Genomic DNA, 16,393 nt, shown 5'->3' with positions numbered 1-16,393 from the left:
TCCGGTACTTTGTGGCTCTGCGAACCTGCCGCGCCTCGTGACCGTGATCGCGCTGTGCCCCTGGAGCAGCACTCTGCCGGACGACACTCACTGCCTTGGTCTGGAACTAACTGGGTCCCCACCCGGCGGCCCTCGGAGCCAGGAGAGTGCCGCCGCTGTGTCAGAGAAGGCCGCGCTGGGCCGCGGTAGGCCCCACTAGGAAGCGCCGGGCCTGCTGAAGCCATCTACGGCATCACGTGACCAGGGACGCAGTGTCTCAGGCCACGCCCCCATCCGGCGCAGCGCAACCATTGGCTGCAGCTGCCGCGGCCACCTAGCCTGCCCCACTACTGGCCGCTGAGAGCGAGCTCCCCTCGCACTAGCCTCCTGATTGGTTCCCGGGCCTCAGACGTCACCGCAGGCCTGGGACCAGGAAGAAACTCTGCCGGAGGGCTCCGAGGAGAGAAGGAGCCCTCTCACTCATCAGAAACCCTCACAAGGGGCGGTCGAGGCCCGAAGAATAAAGGTAAAGCCCTGAGGGAAGGGCGGAAGACCCAAATAGACGCAGGGCCTCCCAGGAGTGAGCAGGAGGCCCCGAAACCGCCCCTCCCCTCGGGGAAAACTGTTGCTGGGCCCCATTGGTCCCATTGGGCCCACTAATCACCCGGAACTGAGCCAGAGCCCGGGAAGGTACATTTGGCCCCTGAGTCACATGGAAAGGCTTATCGTAGCCGAACGACCTGGTTATAGGTACTGTTTACCCCTGCTTTATGCCAGGACTATTCCGGCCTGATGATATATTGATTCTTGATGAAATGTTCAGACCTGCAGAAGAGAAGGTTGCCCCAAGGCCGACAGTTATGTCATGACCTGTTAAATGCTGAGTAATGAAATGTTATTCCTCATGAAATGTTTAATGTAGCCTAATGAGTTAATCATCCCTGCCTAATACTAGGGTTATTGTGGCCTGTTGAAATGCTATTCGAATGTCTTTATAAAGGATTCCTTGCAGGTGCTGGCTAGGAGCAAGGCTGTTGCCAGGCCTACAGTTATTTAATATTTAATATTTATTTATTTAAGTATTTATGGCAGAGTAAGGCAAGTGATGTGCTTTTAAGGAAAAGTAATGTGTTATTTCCACTGTGATTTTTAATTGCCTTGATTCTAGATAAAACCTATTTATTTGAATCAACCATACTGCATTTACTGTTTCAGTGGATGTGTGTGTTGTGTAGTCACTTAACACCTAAGCTTTCGGGTGCCTGCCTGCTCGGTCCAAGCTACCCCCCTGGAACACAAGCGCAAGGAAACACACTGAGTGATGCTGTATAGTTGGAATCTTGAAAAACAGGTAAGAGGGAACCTCAATAAATTTGATGTGTCTATCACCATATAGCACAATGCAGTTCACAATAGTAAAACATGCCAAATGTATTGAAAATAACAGCAGTAACTCACTTACTGATAATCAGGTGTGCGTATCACCATAATTTGCACCCAGGACCGATGAATCCATAATTACAAGTACAATTATTATAGTAGTACATTACTTTATTCGATAAAAAATTTCATCATAAAAGTATACAATTTATACAGTACATTAAAAAGATTTAAAAAAACAGGAGCCCACCAATCCTATATATACATACAGCATCACATACTACCCAAATTCTAAAATCTATAAAATATACGCTAAAAACAGATGCATAAGAACCATAAAAAACATCCATTATCCCACCATGGGGCCATCTGGAGGTTAGGTTAAATAGGGGTAGGCTTGGTCCTCCTTGTACGTGTCTGCCATGCACTACCCAAGTATTTAGCTACCCCACACACCATAGCGGTAGAGGACGTGTCGGTGCAAAGGACCCATAGGGCCATTTTGTGACGCCCAGCCCCTTGCATAGTGGTTTTAACCATATTTTCCTGGCGACCCTATATGCCGGGCAGGAAAAGAGAAAATGCGCCACAGACTCATTGGGGGCTGCACATCCAGGACAGGCTTTTGATACATCACCTAAGTTATTCCACCCAGAGTGAAATCATTCACCGGTAAAGTCCCGAGCCTGAGTTTTAGATAAAGTGATCTATCCAGAGGTTTCTCTATGAAGTCTAGGATGGGTTCAAGTTTTCTTATCCATTTAATCTCAAGGAATCGCTCGGAAAGAGGACCCCCCTACACCACTGCGTGTGGCCAACTCCTGGACCCAGTCCAAGTAGAGCTTCTTAATCACTAGCTTGGGAGGCGGCGTTTGGCTCGTCCATGATTCACTTAAGCCCAATTGCACAACCAACTGTCTCAGGTTGCAAAGCCACTTGATCTTGTTGCCCGTGTTGAGCATAATAAGTTCATCTAGAACTGCTGCATAGTTGTGGTTCTTTCAAAAGGAGGTCCCCTGATATCCCGCCCGGGCCAGCTGTCTTCCTAGGGGTCAGATGTCTAATGGCCAATATAACCTCAGAGGGCAGAAATGGTTCCTCGAACACCAGTGGGGATTGGGTCCTAGTATCGGGGTCTAAGGGGGGTGAACCTATCACATCTATCCCGCCATACAGTGCAGAGAAGTGGGAGTACCATTGTTGTTCTGTTATGTGGTTAGCGATAGGTGGTGTACTTTGCTGCCTAGCCTTGTTAATCAGTTCCCAAAACAGCGTGGAATTCTTCTTATTGGCAGCGGATTCAAGATCCTGCCAATGTTGTTCCTCCCACTCTCGTTTAGCCAACACTAACACCCTCGCATAATCCTTCCTAGCCGCTCTAACTAGTGAGGGACTCTTTTTAAGCAGGGCGACTTAACTCCTTCCGTTTTACCTTACACTGGTCTGAATACCACGGGTTACTGGATTTAACCAGTTTATTGTTCACTCTGCCACTTTTACCCTTGACTACAAAGTATTGCCCTACTTCCTCTATTGCGTTTTTATAAGCCAAGGAGAAGGACGGCCCCTGGGCACTACCATTTCCCAGTTCAAGATCCTCCAGCTCTACTGTTAAATCTGCTACATGCGCCCAATTCCTCTCAAGATTCCCTTCCTGGAATTGCACCTTATCCCATTTCAGCCTGCGATTACCATTGTAAGGGACGACCTCATTGGTTGTCCTCAAGGGGACATTGTTCCCACTTCCCATTAATTTACCCCACCTTAGCTTCATGCATAAGGGGTTGTGGTAGCTATCCTGCGAAGGTACGACCTCCATGTCTATTAGGTCGCACCACAGTGAAACATCCAGTAAGATGTAATCAATTCTGGACGGGCCATTAAGCCTATTGAAAGTCATCGCTCCAGCGCGGTCAGATGTTGTCCTACCATTTAGCGCTCTTAAATTAAATTCCATGGTCAGGGCATTGACCTGAATTGTCCTTGCTGACCATTTTCTAATTGGAGCTAGTGACAGGGCTGGGATAGACCATCTAGAGTCCTCCTCCTCTATGCCCAGGGGATCTTCCCTTGATAGGGGTTCGAATGTACAGTTAAAATCCCCTCCCACAATGATTTTAGAAGTTGGGGGGCATTTGGCTAATATCTGTTCTAGAGTCTCCAATGTACATGAAGTTGTATCCCCCGGCATAACTCTAGAGTAGATATTAAGTAGATCTATCCAACTCCCCTTAGTGTGTCCTGCGAATGAGAGATGTAAGATATCCCTAGTCGCTGATTCATGGGTGGTAATATCCCAGTTCAATCCAATTTTTACCCAGATGTGTAATCCTCCCGCCAGTCTACCCTTGCCACAGCTTAATGCGGGCAGGAAGAAGGTTGCATAACCGGATTTGTGCACTGGGAGCAAACTCCAGGTTTCTTGGAACATGCATACATCGAACTTCTCGATGAACGCATTCCATTCTGGTAGGACCATCTTTTTTTGCAACCCGGACACGTTCCAAGATAGCAAATGGATAACCCTATGGGCTGTGACAGACATGTCGGGGGTAACTCCATTATTCCCACCCTGCGCAATGGGAATAGGCTTGCTAATTGTTTCTAAGGAAGTAGCTAATTTCAGGGGTGAATTACTGCCACCACTGCCCCTCAAAAACTTTGTTTGTAGGGTAGCTATAGTCCCGCTGCTATCAGAGTTGTTGGCAGCTATAAGGTCCACTTTCCCAGTATCAGAATTGTTCGCAGCTGTAGGAACCACTTTCCCCTTATTTAAGAGACTTGGTGATTTTGTATGTCAATGCACCATATCCAGGCAGCTAAACCTATTTATGATCGGAAGCCACCCCAATTATCCCTAAAGGCTGGCTCTATGGAAGGCTGCTCCCCCCAAGACCCCCCTTTCCGACCCCCATCTCGATGCCCTGCTATATACCAATTACTATCAACTACAAGGTCCGGAGTGGGCCCACACAATTATTATCTCAATAAAATGGTGTGCGTGTCACCGCAAAGCACCATGAGGAAAGATGCACTCCACGTATGGCACTATTGGATTAAGTCACAATCGGTAACAGTCATGCACTCAGGTGTGCGCATCACTGTAAATTTGCAAGCCAAGCAGAGAGAACAGCAACACGTCACCGCTGGATTTCAAGATCGCCACGACGTTGCACACAATGAGCTTAATCAAAATTGGTTGTACATGCAACATGACTATGTGACCATCACGCATCTATCAGTTGATGTTACAAAGCTATACATGTGCACATAGGCTCACACAAAGAGCTGATCTGCTGCAGGCTTGCACACGAGACAAGAGGTACTGCTTGAGCTGGTATCCTGCAGGCTCACACATGGGACACGGTACCACTGACCAACACTTGCTCTCCTTAAAATTAAGTACTTCCAGTTCCAAAATCCCCGACATAGCAGCACACAGTTAAATAGCTGAGGAAAGGCCAGACACGCTGTATCACTAAATGTCGCCATCCTACAAAATGTTGAGGATTCTGACTGCAATAAATGATGGCCACAACAACTAGTACCACTCAGGTAAGCATAAAGTAGGTAAAGTAACTTGTCACCAAAATTGTGGTTAATTACACCAGTTGAAGGTTTACTCCTGGTTCATTCAGGAGAACAAGCAGTAACTGTCTGCCCACAGCCAGCACTAACCCAACTGACGTCAACCAACATTCTAAATACTTGCGCTACCCTTGCAACAAACAATTGCATCTGACTAACCCAGATATCACTGGGACCACGCTACCTGTGAATGTGGGGAACGTGTTCTGAACTCATTGCCTGAGAAGTCAGATATGCAAAACCAGGGGTGGTCAGTACTCCACACATCTGTGCAGCATTTCCAACCCTATAATAAAAAGCATTGGCAAAGCCAATTGGTCTTGCCTACGTTAGGCTTTGCCAGTATGTTTTAGCAATGTTGTACACCAGAGCAGCTGCTGTTCAGTTAGTAGGGTAATGTAGAGTGGTGTATCGTAAAGTAGAGTGGAGCCTTACAGAGAGGCGTAGAGTGGCATGGAGTGGCATACAGTAAAGTTGAGTGGTGTGGAGCGTCATGGAGTAGTGTACAGTGTTGTGGATGGAGTGGAGTGTTGTAGAGTAGAGTGGCGTACAGTGGAGTAAATTGGCGTGGAACAGAGTAACGTGTCATAGAAAAGAGTGGAGTAAAGTGGCTTGGAGTAACAGAATGAGTTGCGTAGAGATGAGTGGGGTAGTGTCTTCGAAATGCATAGAGTGGTGTGAAGTGGTATAGAGTGGAGTAAAGTGTCAGTGTCAAGTCAGAGAATTTATATAGCGCACTACATACCCAGAGGGTCTCAAGGCGCTTAGGGAGGAGAGGAGGATTACTTGTCAAATATCCACGTTTTAAGTTGCTTTCTAAATGCTAGGTGGTTCTGGGTAAGACGAAGGTAGGTGGGGAGTGAGTTCCATGTTTTAGCTGCCAGGTATGAGAAGGATCTGCCTCCCATGGTGGTCTTGTTGATGCGGGGTACAGTGGCGAGGGCTTGGCTGGAAGAACGTAGTTGGCGGGAGGGGGTGTAGAAGGACAGTCGTGAGTTGAGGCATTCTGGTCCGATGTCGTAGAGTGATTTGTGTGCGTGGGTTAGCAGTCGGAAAGTGATCCTCTTATTGACGGGTAGCCAGTGGAGGTCTTTCAGGCGGCCAGAGATGTGTTCGTGACGCAGGATGTCTAATATGATCCTGGCTGAGGCGTTTTGGATTCGTTGGAGTTTCTTCTGGAGTTTAGCGGTAGTACCTGCGTAGAGGGTGTTTCCGTAGTCCAGTCGGCTCGTGACCAGAGCATGGGTGACTGTTTTCCTTGTTTCGGTGGGGATCCAGCGAAATGTTTTTTTGAGCATGCGAAGAATGTTGAAGCAGGATGAGGATACGGCGTTGACTTGTCTGTTCATTGAGAGTGAAGAGTCCAGGATAACGCCTAGGTTCCGTGCGTGGTCTGTCGGGATGGGTGCTTTTCCAAGGGCTTCCGGCCACCAAGAGTTGTCCCATGCAGAGGGGGATGTACCTAAGATGAGGACTTCTGTTTTATCTGAGTTCAGTTTCAGACGGCTTTGTTTCATCCATTCGGCAACTTCTTTCATTCCTTCGTGTAGGTTTGTTTTGGCGGTGCTGGGGTCATTGGTGAGAGAAAGGATCAGTTGAGTGTCATCCGCGTAGGAGATGATGTTGAGGTTGTGTTGGCGAGCGATGGCCGCAAGGGGGCTCATGTATACGTTGAAGAGGGTGGGACTGAGTGAGGATCCTTGTGGTACGCCACAGATGACTTCAGTGGCCTCGGACTTGAATGGTGGAAGGCGGACTCTCTGGGTTCTTCCGGTGAGGAACGAGGTGATCCATTCAAGTGCTTTTCCTTGTATACTGATGTTTCTGAGGCGTTGTAAAAGGGTGCTGTGGCAGACTGTGTCGAAGGCTGCAGAGAGGTCAAGGAGGATGAGGGCGACTGTGTCTCCATTGTCCAGTAGAGTTCGAATGTCGTCTGTTGCTGCGATGAGGGCGGTCTCAGTGCTGTGTTTTGCTCGGAAGCCAGATTGTGAGGAGTCGAGGGATTTGTTGGCTTCGAGGAAGGCGGCGAGTTGGTTGTTGACAGCTTTCTCGATGACTTTGGCTGGGAAAGGAAGGAGCGACATGGGGGCGGTAATTTTTGAGTTCGGTGGGGTACGCTGTGGGTTTTTTCAGAAGGGCGGTGAGTTCAGCGTGTTTCCAGCTTTCCGGGAAGGTGGCGGAGTTGAAGGAGCAGTTGATGACGTCTCGGAGGTGCGGTGCTATGACGGAGTCTGCTTTGTTGAAGATGTGGTGAGGACATGGGTCTGTGGGGGATCCTGAGTGGATAGAGTTCATCAGGCGGATGGTGTCCTCAGTGGAGATTGGGTTCCAGTCGTTAAGGGTGTTTACGGGGGGAAGATGGACAGCAGATGGTAGGGTGGGTTGGTTTCCGGGTTGGTTGTCGAAGCTGTTGTGGATGTCCGCAATTTTGTTGTGGAAGAATAAAGCCAGGGAGTCGCAGAGGGCTTGAGAAGGGGTGATGTCGTTGGAGTTGGCCGAGGGGTTGGTGAATTCTTTGACGATGTTGAAAAGTTCCTTGCTGTTGTGGGCGTTGTTGTCTAGTCGATCCTTGAATGCTGTTTTCTTGGCCTTTCGGATTAGTTGGTGGTGTGTGCGGGTGGCGTTTTTGAAGGAGTCCTTGGTGATAGTGGTTGGGTCTTTTTTCCAGGTCTTTTTTCCAGGCCAAGGGATCGGCAGAGTTTCTTGGACTTCTTAAGATCATCGTTGAACCATGAGGCCTTCTTGCTGCCAGGTTTGCGTTGACGTTTTTTCAGTGGTGCTAGGATGTCGGCGGTGTTGGATAGCCATAGGGTGAAGTTGGCGGCGGCTTGGTCAGGGTTAGAAGAGTGGGCTGGGGTGTTTAGTAGGAGCGATGAGGAGATCTGGTCGATGGTGATTTTGTTCCAGTTTCTTTGCAGAGTTGGTTGGAGGTGGTTGATGGGTTTAGGCTTGTTGTAGGTGAAGTGAACGCAGCTGTGGTCAGTCCAGAGGAGATCCGTAGTGTGGCTGAAGGAGACATGATTGCTGGAGGTGAAGATGGGGTCGAGTGTGTGACCTGCGATGTGGGTGGGGGAAGTGACCAGTTGTTTAAGTCCGAGGTTGGCGAGGTTGTCCAAGAGGGCGGTGGTGTTGCGGTCGTTGTTCTTTTCAAGGTGAAAGTTGAGGTCTCCCAGAAGGATGTAATCTTTGGAGGGGAGCGCGTGTGGAGTGATGAAGTCCGTGATGTCTTTACTGAATTTTGCGCGGGGTCCTGGTGGTCTGTAAAGGAGGGTGCCTCTGAGTGTGGTCTTGGGGTCGATGTGGATCTGGAAGTGAAGGTGTTCAGAGTTGGCGAGGTTGACGTCAGAGCTGGTTGAGATGTGGATTGATTTTTTATGAACGATAGCGATTCCTCCTCCTGTGTGGCTGGTACGGTCCTTGCGTGTGATCTTATAGTCTTCAGGGATGGCAATGGTGATGTCTGGGGCTGAGGAAGCGTTCATCCATGTTTCTGTAAGGAAGGCGATGTCTGGAGAGATGGTGTCTAGTAGATTCCAGAGGTCAATGGCATGCCTGTGGACCGAGCGGGTGTTGAGCAGGATGCATTGTAGGTGGTTGGGGTCGGGAATCTGTGGTGTGGTTGTAGCGGAGATGTTGTCGGTGCCAATGAATTTGCAGGAGTAGCAAGAGAAAGGTCCATGGGTGTGTCCAGGAGCGGCTTGGACGCAGTTGGGGGCGCGACCGGGATTAAGGGCTAGGAGGGTGGCGGCATCGTAGTCAAGTCAAGTCAAGTCAGGGGAATTTATATAGCGCACTACATACCCAGAGGGTCTCAAGGCGCTTAGAAAGGGGAGGAGGATTACTTGTCAAATATCCACGTTTTAAGTTGCTTTCTGAATGCTAGGTGGTTCTGGGTAAGGCGAAGGTAAGCGGGGAGTGAGTTCCATGTTTTAGCAGCCAGGTATGAGAAGGATCTGCCTCCCATGGTGGTCTTGTTGATGCGAGGTACAGTGGCGAGGGCTTGGCTGGAAGAGCGTAGTTGGCGGGAGGGGGTGTAGAAGGACAGTCGTGAGTTGAGGCATTCTGGTCCGATGTCGTAGAGTGATTTGTGTGCGTGGGTTAGCAGTCGGAAAGTGATTCTCTTATTGACGGGTAGCCAGTGGAGGTCTTTAAGGTGACCAGAGATGTGTTCGTTGCGTGGGATGTCTAATATGATCCTGGCTGAGGCGTTTTGGATTCGTTGGAGTTTCTTCTGGAGTTTGGCGGTAGTGCCTGCGTAGATGGTGTTTCCGTAGTCCAGTCGGCTCGTGACCAGAGCATGGGTGACTGTTTTCCTTGTTTCGGTGGGGATCCAGCGAAATGTTTTTCTGAGCATGCGAAGAATGTTGAAGCAGGAAGAGGATACGGCGCTGACTTGTCTGTTCATTGAGAGTGAAGAATCCAGGATGATGCCTAGGTTCCGTGCGTGGTCTGTCGGGATGGGTGCTTTTCCGAGGGCTTCCGGCCACCAGGAGTCGTCCCATGCAGAGGGGGAGGTACCTAAGATGAGGACTTCTGTTTTGTCTGAGTTCAGTTTCAGACGGCTTTGTTTCATCCATTCGGCAACTTCTTTCATTCCTTCGTGTAGGTTAGTTTTGGCGGTGCTGGGGTCATTGGTGAGAGAAAGGATTAGTTGAGTGTCATCCGCGTAAGAGATGATGTTGAGGTTGTGTTGGCGGGCGATGGCCGCGAGGGGGCTCATGTATACGTTGAAGAGGGTGGGGCTGAGTGAGGATCCTTGTGGTACGCCACAGATGACTTCAGTGGCCTCGGACTTGAATGGTGGGAGGCGGACTCTCTGGGTTCTTCCGGTGAGGAACGAGGTGATCCATTCAAGTGCTTTTCCTTGGATTCCGATGTTATTGAGGCGTTGTAAAAGGGTGCTGTGGCAGACTGTGTCGAATGCTGCAGAGAGGTCAAGGAGGATGAGGGCGACTGTGTCTCCATTGTCCAGTAGAGTTCGAATGTCGTCTGTTGCTGCGATGAGGGCGGTCTCAGTGCTGTGTTTTGCTCGGAAGCCAGATTGTGAGGAGTCGAGGGATTTGTTGGCTTCGAGGAAGGCGGCGAGCTGGTTGTTGACAGCTTTCTCGATGACTTTGGCCGGGAATGGAAGGAGCGAGATGGGGCGGTAATTTTTGAGTTCGGTGGGGTCCGCTGTGGGTTTTTTCAGAAGGGCGGTGAGTTCAGCGTGTTTCCAGTCTTCCGGGAAGGTGGCGGAGTTGAAGGAGCAGTTGATGACGTCTCGGAGGTGCGGTGCTATGACGGAGTCTGCTTTGTTGAAGATGTGGTGAGGACATGGGTCAGTGGGGGATCCTGAGTGGATGGAATTCATCAGGCGGATTGTGTCCTCAGTGGAGATTGGGTTCCAGTCGTTAAGGGTGTTCACGGGGGGAGAATGTTCAGCATGTGGTTGGGTGGGTTGGGCTCCGGGTTGGTTGTCAAAGCTGTTGTGGATGTCTGCAATCTTGTTGTGGAAGAATGAGGCTAGGGAGTCGCAGAGGGCTTGAGAGGGGGTGATGTCGTTGGAGTTGGCCGAGGGGTTGGAAAATTCCTTGACGATGTTGAAAAGTTCCTTGCTGTTGTGGGCGTTATTGTCAAGTCGATCCTTGAATGCTGTTTTCTTGGCCTTACGGATTAGTTGGTGGTGAGTGCGGGTGGCGTTTTTGAAGGCGTCCTTGGTGCTAGTGGTTGGGTCTTTTTTCCAGGCCTTTTCAAGGGAGCGGCAGAGTTTCTTGGACTTCTTAAGATCATCGTTGAACCATGAGGCCTTTTTGCTGCAAGGTTTGCTGTGACGTTTTTTCAGTGGTGCTAAGGTGTCGGTGTTGGATAACCATAGGGTGAGGTTGGCGGCGGCTTCGTTTGCGTTAGAAGAGTGGGCTGGGGTGTTTAGAAGGAGCGATGCGGAGATCTGGTCCGTGGTGATTTTGTTCCAGTTTCTTTGCAGAGTTGGTTGGAGGTGGTTGGTGGGTTTAGGCTTGTTGTAGGTGAAGTGAACGCGAGGGCAGGGGCTCTGGCACTGGGCGCGGTCCAGGCGCGGACGGGCGTAGACGGGCTTACCTTTGGCGCACCTTCGGCGTGTACGTAGCGCGTGGACGCTGCGCGTTGGGACATCCGCTATAAATGGATAATGGAGGGGGCGGAGCGTGGGAGGGTCAGCTGGGAGGCGGGGAGCGGGGAGGAGCCACGGGCCAATGAAAATAAACAATAAGATGGCCGTTCGCTATTAAAATCGAAACTGGGGCAGAGCTGGGTTTTGAGTTCGAGTGAGGTATACTAATAAAGTATAAAGTCCCGCTCCTTAGCTGCACTACAATGCTCTGTATGCAAATCAGTTAAATGCTAGATAGAGCGATAGCGCGCGCATACAATGTAGCATAAACAGCGCTTTTAAATTGATTGATAACGATACCAGGCGCTTTAGATAGCGCAGTGCGCTGTGTCAGGGCAGGCAGGCAGCAGGTCTCAGGACAGGCAGGCAGCTGGAAGAGAAGCCTCCGTAGTGCTAGCCGAGTGCAGGGTGAGCGACCGCAATGGAGGGGATCCAGAGTTTAGATCCCGCTTTAGATAGCGCAGTGCGCTGTGTCAGGGCAGGCAGGCAGCAGGTCTCAGGACAGGCAGGCAGCTGGAAGAGAAGCCTCCGTAGTGCTAGCCGAGTGCAGGGTGAGCGACCGCAATGGAGGGGATCCAGAGTTTAGTGTAGTAGAGCATCACATAGAGGAGTATCATGTAAAGGAGTGTCGTAGAGTGGAGTACAGTGGCGGAGTGAAATGGCATAAAGTACAGTGGCGTAGAGTAGATTGGTATAGAGTGCATTGGTTTTGAGTAAAGTGGCACAGAGTGGTGTAGAGTGATGTACAGTAGCGTAGAGTGCAGTAGCATAGAGAAAACTGGTTCAGAGTAGAACGGCACAGGGTAGAGTAGAGTGGCGTAGAGTGAAGTGCCATAGAGCGGTTTGGTGCAAAGTAGGGTGCAGTGGCAGAATGCAGTCATGCAGAGTAGAGTGTCAGAGTGCAGGGTCATACTCTGCAAGATCTGCAGTGTCATAGAGAGGGGCACTGTAGAGTCGTGCAGAGTGCAGTGATGTAGATCACAAAGTGGTGTAGAGTGATATGGTGTGCATCGGTAGGGAGTAGAATGTTGTAGAATAAAGTGACGTAAAGTACTGTGGTGCAAAGTAGTTGGCAAAGGTGCAGTGGCGTATGGTGCACTGATTTTGAGTAAAGTAGTGTTGAGGCCATTGGCGTGAATTACAGTCGTTTAGAGTACAGTGGAATAGCGCAAACTGAAGTGCAGTAAAGTGCAGTCGCATAGAGTAGATTATTAAAGAGTAGGGCATTGCTGAAGGGTAGAGTGCAGTGGCATGGCGTAGAGTGGCACAGCATCGATTGCAGTGGCATTGAGTGGCGCAGAATGGCATAGAGGGGATTGTTTTACAGCAGAGTGAAGTGGTGTAGAATGAAGTGGTGTAGAATGGAGTGGTGTAGAATGGAGTGGTGCAGGTTAGTGTACAGTGGTGCAGACTAGATTAGAGTGGCATAGAGTGCAGTGTTGCATAGTGGAGTGGAGTGGCATAGAGTAGTGTACAGTGCAGTGTCGTAGGCGGCAGTGGTGTACAGTAGATTACAGCGTCATGGAGTGCATTGGAGCAGAGTACAGTAAAGTGGTGGGGAGTTGAGTGACAGAGTTAAGTGGCATAGAGTTTAGTGCAGTAAAGTATCGTAGAGTTGTGCAGAGTGCAAAGGTGTAGAGTGCAGTGGTGCAGAGTAGATTGGTACAGAGTGCAGTGGCATAGAGCGTTTTGGTTTTGAGTAAAGTGGTGTAGAGAGCATAGGCCTAAAGTACAGTGGTATAAAATGTAGGGGTGTGAAGTGGTGTAGACTGCAGTGGCATAGAGTAAAGTGTTTCAGAGTAGAGTGAAGTGGCGGAGAGTGCAATGGTATAGAGTAGTGTGTCGAAGAGTGCAGTGGTGCAGAGTAAATTAGAGTGGCTCAGAGTGGATAGGCATAGAGTATAGTGGAGCAGAATGAAGAGATGCAGAGTAGAGTGGCGTAGAGTTCAATGGTGGAGAGAGCAGTGATGCAAGGTAAAGTGACAGAGTAAAGTGCAGAGTCGAGTGAAGTGGTGCAGAGCGGAGTGGTGAAGGCCAGAGCGGAGTGGTGAAAGGCAGAACAGAGTGGTGTAGAACAGAGCGGTGCAGGGCAGAGTGGTACAGAGTAGAGTGTGGAGTCCATTGGGATAGAGTGGTGCAGTGGGATAGAGTGCAACAGAGTGGCATAGTGCATTGGCGTACAGTGGAGTAGAGTGGCATACTGTGCAGGGGCAAAGAGTGAAGCAGTGTAGAGTACAATCGTGCAAAGCAGAGTCATCTAGAGTGCAGTGGCGCAGAGCAGTTGTGCAGAGAGCAGTGACAGTACAGTGGAGCACAACAGAATAGAGTGGCACTGAGTGCAATGACAGAGCGCAAGGGTTTAGAGTGACGTAGAGTGCAGTGGCATAGAGTAGAATGTTGTAGAACATGGTGGTGTAAAGTACAGTGGTGCAAAGTAGCTGGCATAGGTACGATGGTGTAGGGTGCATTGGTTTGGAGTAAAGTGGTGTTGAGTAAATTGGCGTGGAGTGCAGTGGTTTAGAGTTGTGCAGAGGCATAAAGTAGGTTGTTTTAGATTGGAGTGGCGCAGTGGTGTAGTGTGTTATGGAGTACAGTTGGGAGCATTGACTGCAGTGGTACAGAGTAGAGTGGCGTAAAGTGCAGTGGCACAGAGTGAAGTACAGTAGATTGTTTCAGAGTGGCGTGGAATGGTGTAGAGTAGTGTTGTAGTGTGCATTGGCATAGAGTGAAGTGGCGTGGTGTAGAGTGCAGCGGTGAAGAGTGGAATGGGACATTGTAGAGTGCACTAGCATAGAGTAGAGTGGCGCAGACCGAAGTGGTGTAGACCCCCACCAGCCAACATGTCACATAAATGCTCTCAATTTGAAGTCTGAGAGAAAAAAAACACCAAGCTCCCTGGAAGAGACAGCTTGACATCTGGCCTTTGTCTTCGAATGCACAGCAAATGTGACAAGAGAAGAACAAGACTTAAAGGCCCGTTTACAGAAAGCAGGTTTGTTGAAAAACACAGTAAACAAGGTTTGGGCAACAGAAGGGATGAACTTGAGCTGGACAGACTAAAGCAAATAAAGCTAGCAAATAGAAAATCAGAAAATGTGAGTAACAAACCACAAAGCCAATGAAATGAAACGGGCAGAATGTATTCCTAGGTCAACTTTCTGATGTCCACAAGATGTCTTAAGCAACCTAAAAAACAACACAGCTCAGCATTGTCTAGAGAGAGATACTTACTGAGCCGTTCATCGAGCAGCAGGTATGGATACTTGAGAACCTCCAGAAGAGGTACGCGCAGGTTGTTCTCAAACTCTGGGCCCACAAACTCTGGCAGCTTGGTCTCCCCATCTTCCTCCACAAAGAGCAACTCCTCTTCATCAATGCTCTCATCTTTCATAGTCTTCTCAAACTGGGCAACGAGACGTGACGTTTCGGCCTCCCATAAGGCCTGGCAACAAAATACAAACAAGAAATATTATACTTTTTGCAAACAATTGTTACCAATGACTTTATTGTTTAACAAATTTGTGTGTACTTTTTGAAAGCCTGCATCAAAGCAGCTATCCAGTGTAGAGAAAACAGCTCTTTCCACCTGTCCTGGGTCTCCAGCAATCACCAGCAACTAGCGTTCCGGAACGCTGCTTTGTTTGATGACGTCGGCTAGCGTTCCGGAACGCTGCTTTGTTTGATGACGTCGGCTGGCATTCCGAAATGCTGCTGTGGGTGATGACCTCAGCTAGGGGATTCATTGGATGGCCCCTTTTACAGGTCATGCATGGCATGCATTTATTCTGCGCAGGGCCCTGCTATGTTTTTGAAACCATTACTCAGATCTGTAAGCTGAACCCGTGCTCTAGATGCGTCCTGGGGACACGTGTCTTTGTAGTAAACTGAGCTTTAATCACACGAATGAATACACTGTAAGACATGATCTAACTTTTAAACTAACATCACTTATCAGAGGGAGGCTCCTTTGAAAACAGAATAAGCACTGGCAATGACAAAAGATATGCCCTTGGCAAGCTGGTATGTTTTTTATTTTATTTTAACTTTGGGCCGCATAAAAGAAGGGATTAAAAGAAAATATGTCCCTCGAAAGGTGGCCGCCATGTGCTTGAAATATAAATCAATTAAAAAAAATAACCACCTCCTTCTGCAGTTTGCCCTTCTATTAGAGCCCTTCATCTTTTTCAATTTTGATATTGTCCTATACATTATTTAGTCTTCTAGCAATTTGTTTATTGCCGCCGTCACGAGTAGGATGGGGGGAGGGTAAAGGGGGGTTTTGTCCCTTCTTTTTAGGTTTTGACTAGCGAGCTGCGCACTGCGCAGCTGCAGGGAAAACCTCATGAGAAAAGTAGAGTGGCTTTGGTCCCCGCCTCTGTTTCCATTGGCTAGCTCCATAAATGGAGGCTAGCCATTGGAACAGACATGTGCTCGTCATCCTGAGAGCAGATTCGGGGGCGTTCCTGCAAATTTTAGGCTTTCCACCCCTTTCGAAATCGTCATGCGGTGGTGGGCGTGTGCAATTTTTTTTTTGGTCTCGCCATGTTTTCTTCATTTACAGGGGAGGGCTGTGCACTGAGGCCGCTGATCAGGTAAGCAGCATTTTTTATTAATACTATTGTTTTTATCCCGATGCCGACCCCCCCCCTCCCGCTCTCCGTGTGCCTGTTCCCGCACCACTTGTAAATGCTTGTTTACAGTGTGCGCAGCCACTAAGTCTCCAGTTCCGGGACTAAGACAAGGGAGGCCGTGGGACTGACCGGGAGTATGGCAGTGCGAGATGCAAGAGGTACCCGGAGAGAAGAGGGCGACGGTAACACACATTCAGAGTCACACTTTGATTTCCGCCGCAGCCCGGAACCCATTACCTCATAGCAGGAGATGGGAAAGAACTGGGGACGGAGACCCCTAGAATGTGACAGCAGACAAGAAAACACAGGTCCCGTGTCATTGACCCGCCGGCCGCGTACTCTCAACCCAGCCCAGCCTCCAGTTTTACACATACCCGATACCCCACACTCCTACCACTTCCTCCCAGCCTCCCTTTCAGACTTCATTTCATTCATTCAGGGTTATTTCCAGGTTTCCTCTTGGGATACCCAACGCAGTCTCGCTCTACTAATTGTTGTGTTTATAGAGCGTGCAGTATCCATCCAGGACTGTCTAGGCGCTTCACTAAATGTACACACACCAACACGGATAGCGGCAGCAGACATGGTCAAAGTACAACCCTCCGAGGGCAATGAACGGCCGAGCCCATCACGCAGGATTCCTATCCGTAGCACAGTGGTTACACGTAGATCGCTGCTGCGTGAGCGT

The 16,393-nt window shown here is 49.3% G+C and overlaps 1 protein-coding gene across 5 annotated transcripts in view; it reads right to left on the bottom strand.

The window, feature by feature from the left end:
• SETX (senataxin) overlaps positions 1-16,393 on the bottom strand; it is a 631,151-nt gene that overhangs the window by 451,070 nt on the left and 163,688 nt on the right. For all 5 annotated transcript variants that reach the window (XM_086924766.1, XM_086924768.1, XM_086924765.1 and 2 more), the window contains exon 3: positions 14,306-14,516. In XM_086924766.1, the coding sequence (XP_086780892.1) occupies positions 14,306-14,516 (211 nt within the window). The remainder of the gene's footprint in view (positions 1-14,305; positions 14,517-16,393) is intronic.

The sequence above is a fragment of the Lissotriton vulgaris genome, chromosome 5 (genome assembly GCF_964263255.1).
Source record: "Lissotriton vulgaris chromosome 5, aLisVul1.2, whole genome shotgun sequence".
In the NCBI taxonomy this organism is placed as follows: Eukaryota; Metazoa; Chordata; class Amphibia; order Caudata; family Salamandridae; genus Lissotriton; species Lissotriton vulgaris.
The sequence above is the reverse complement of the archived record's forward strand: the minus strand, read 5'-3'. Positions and strand labels throughout refer to the sequence as shown.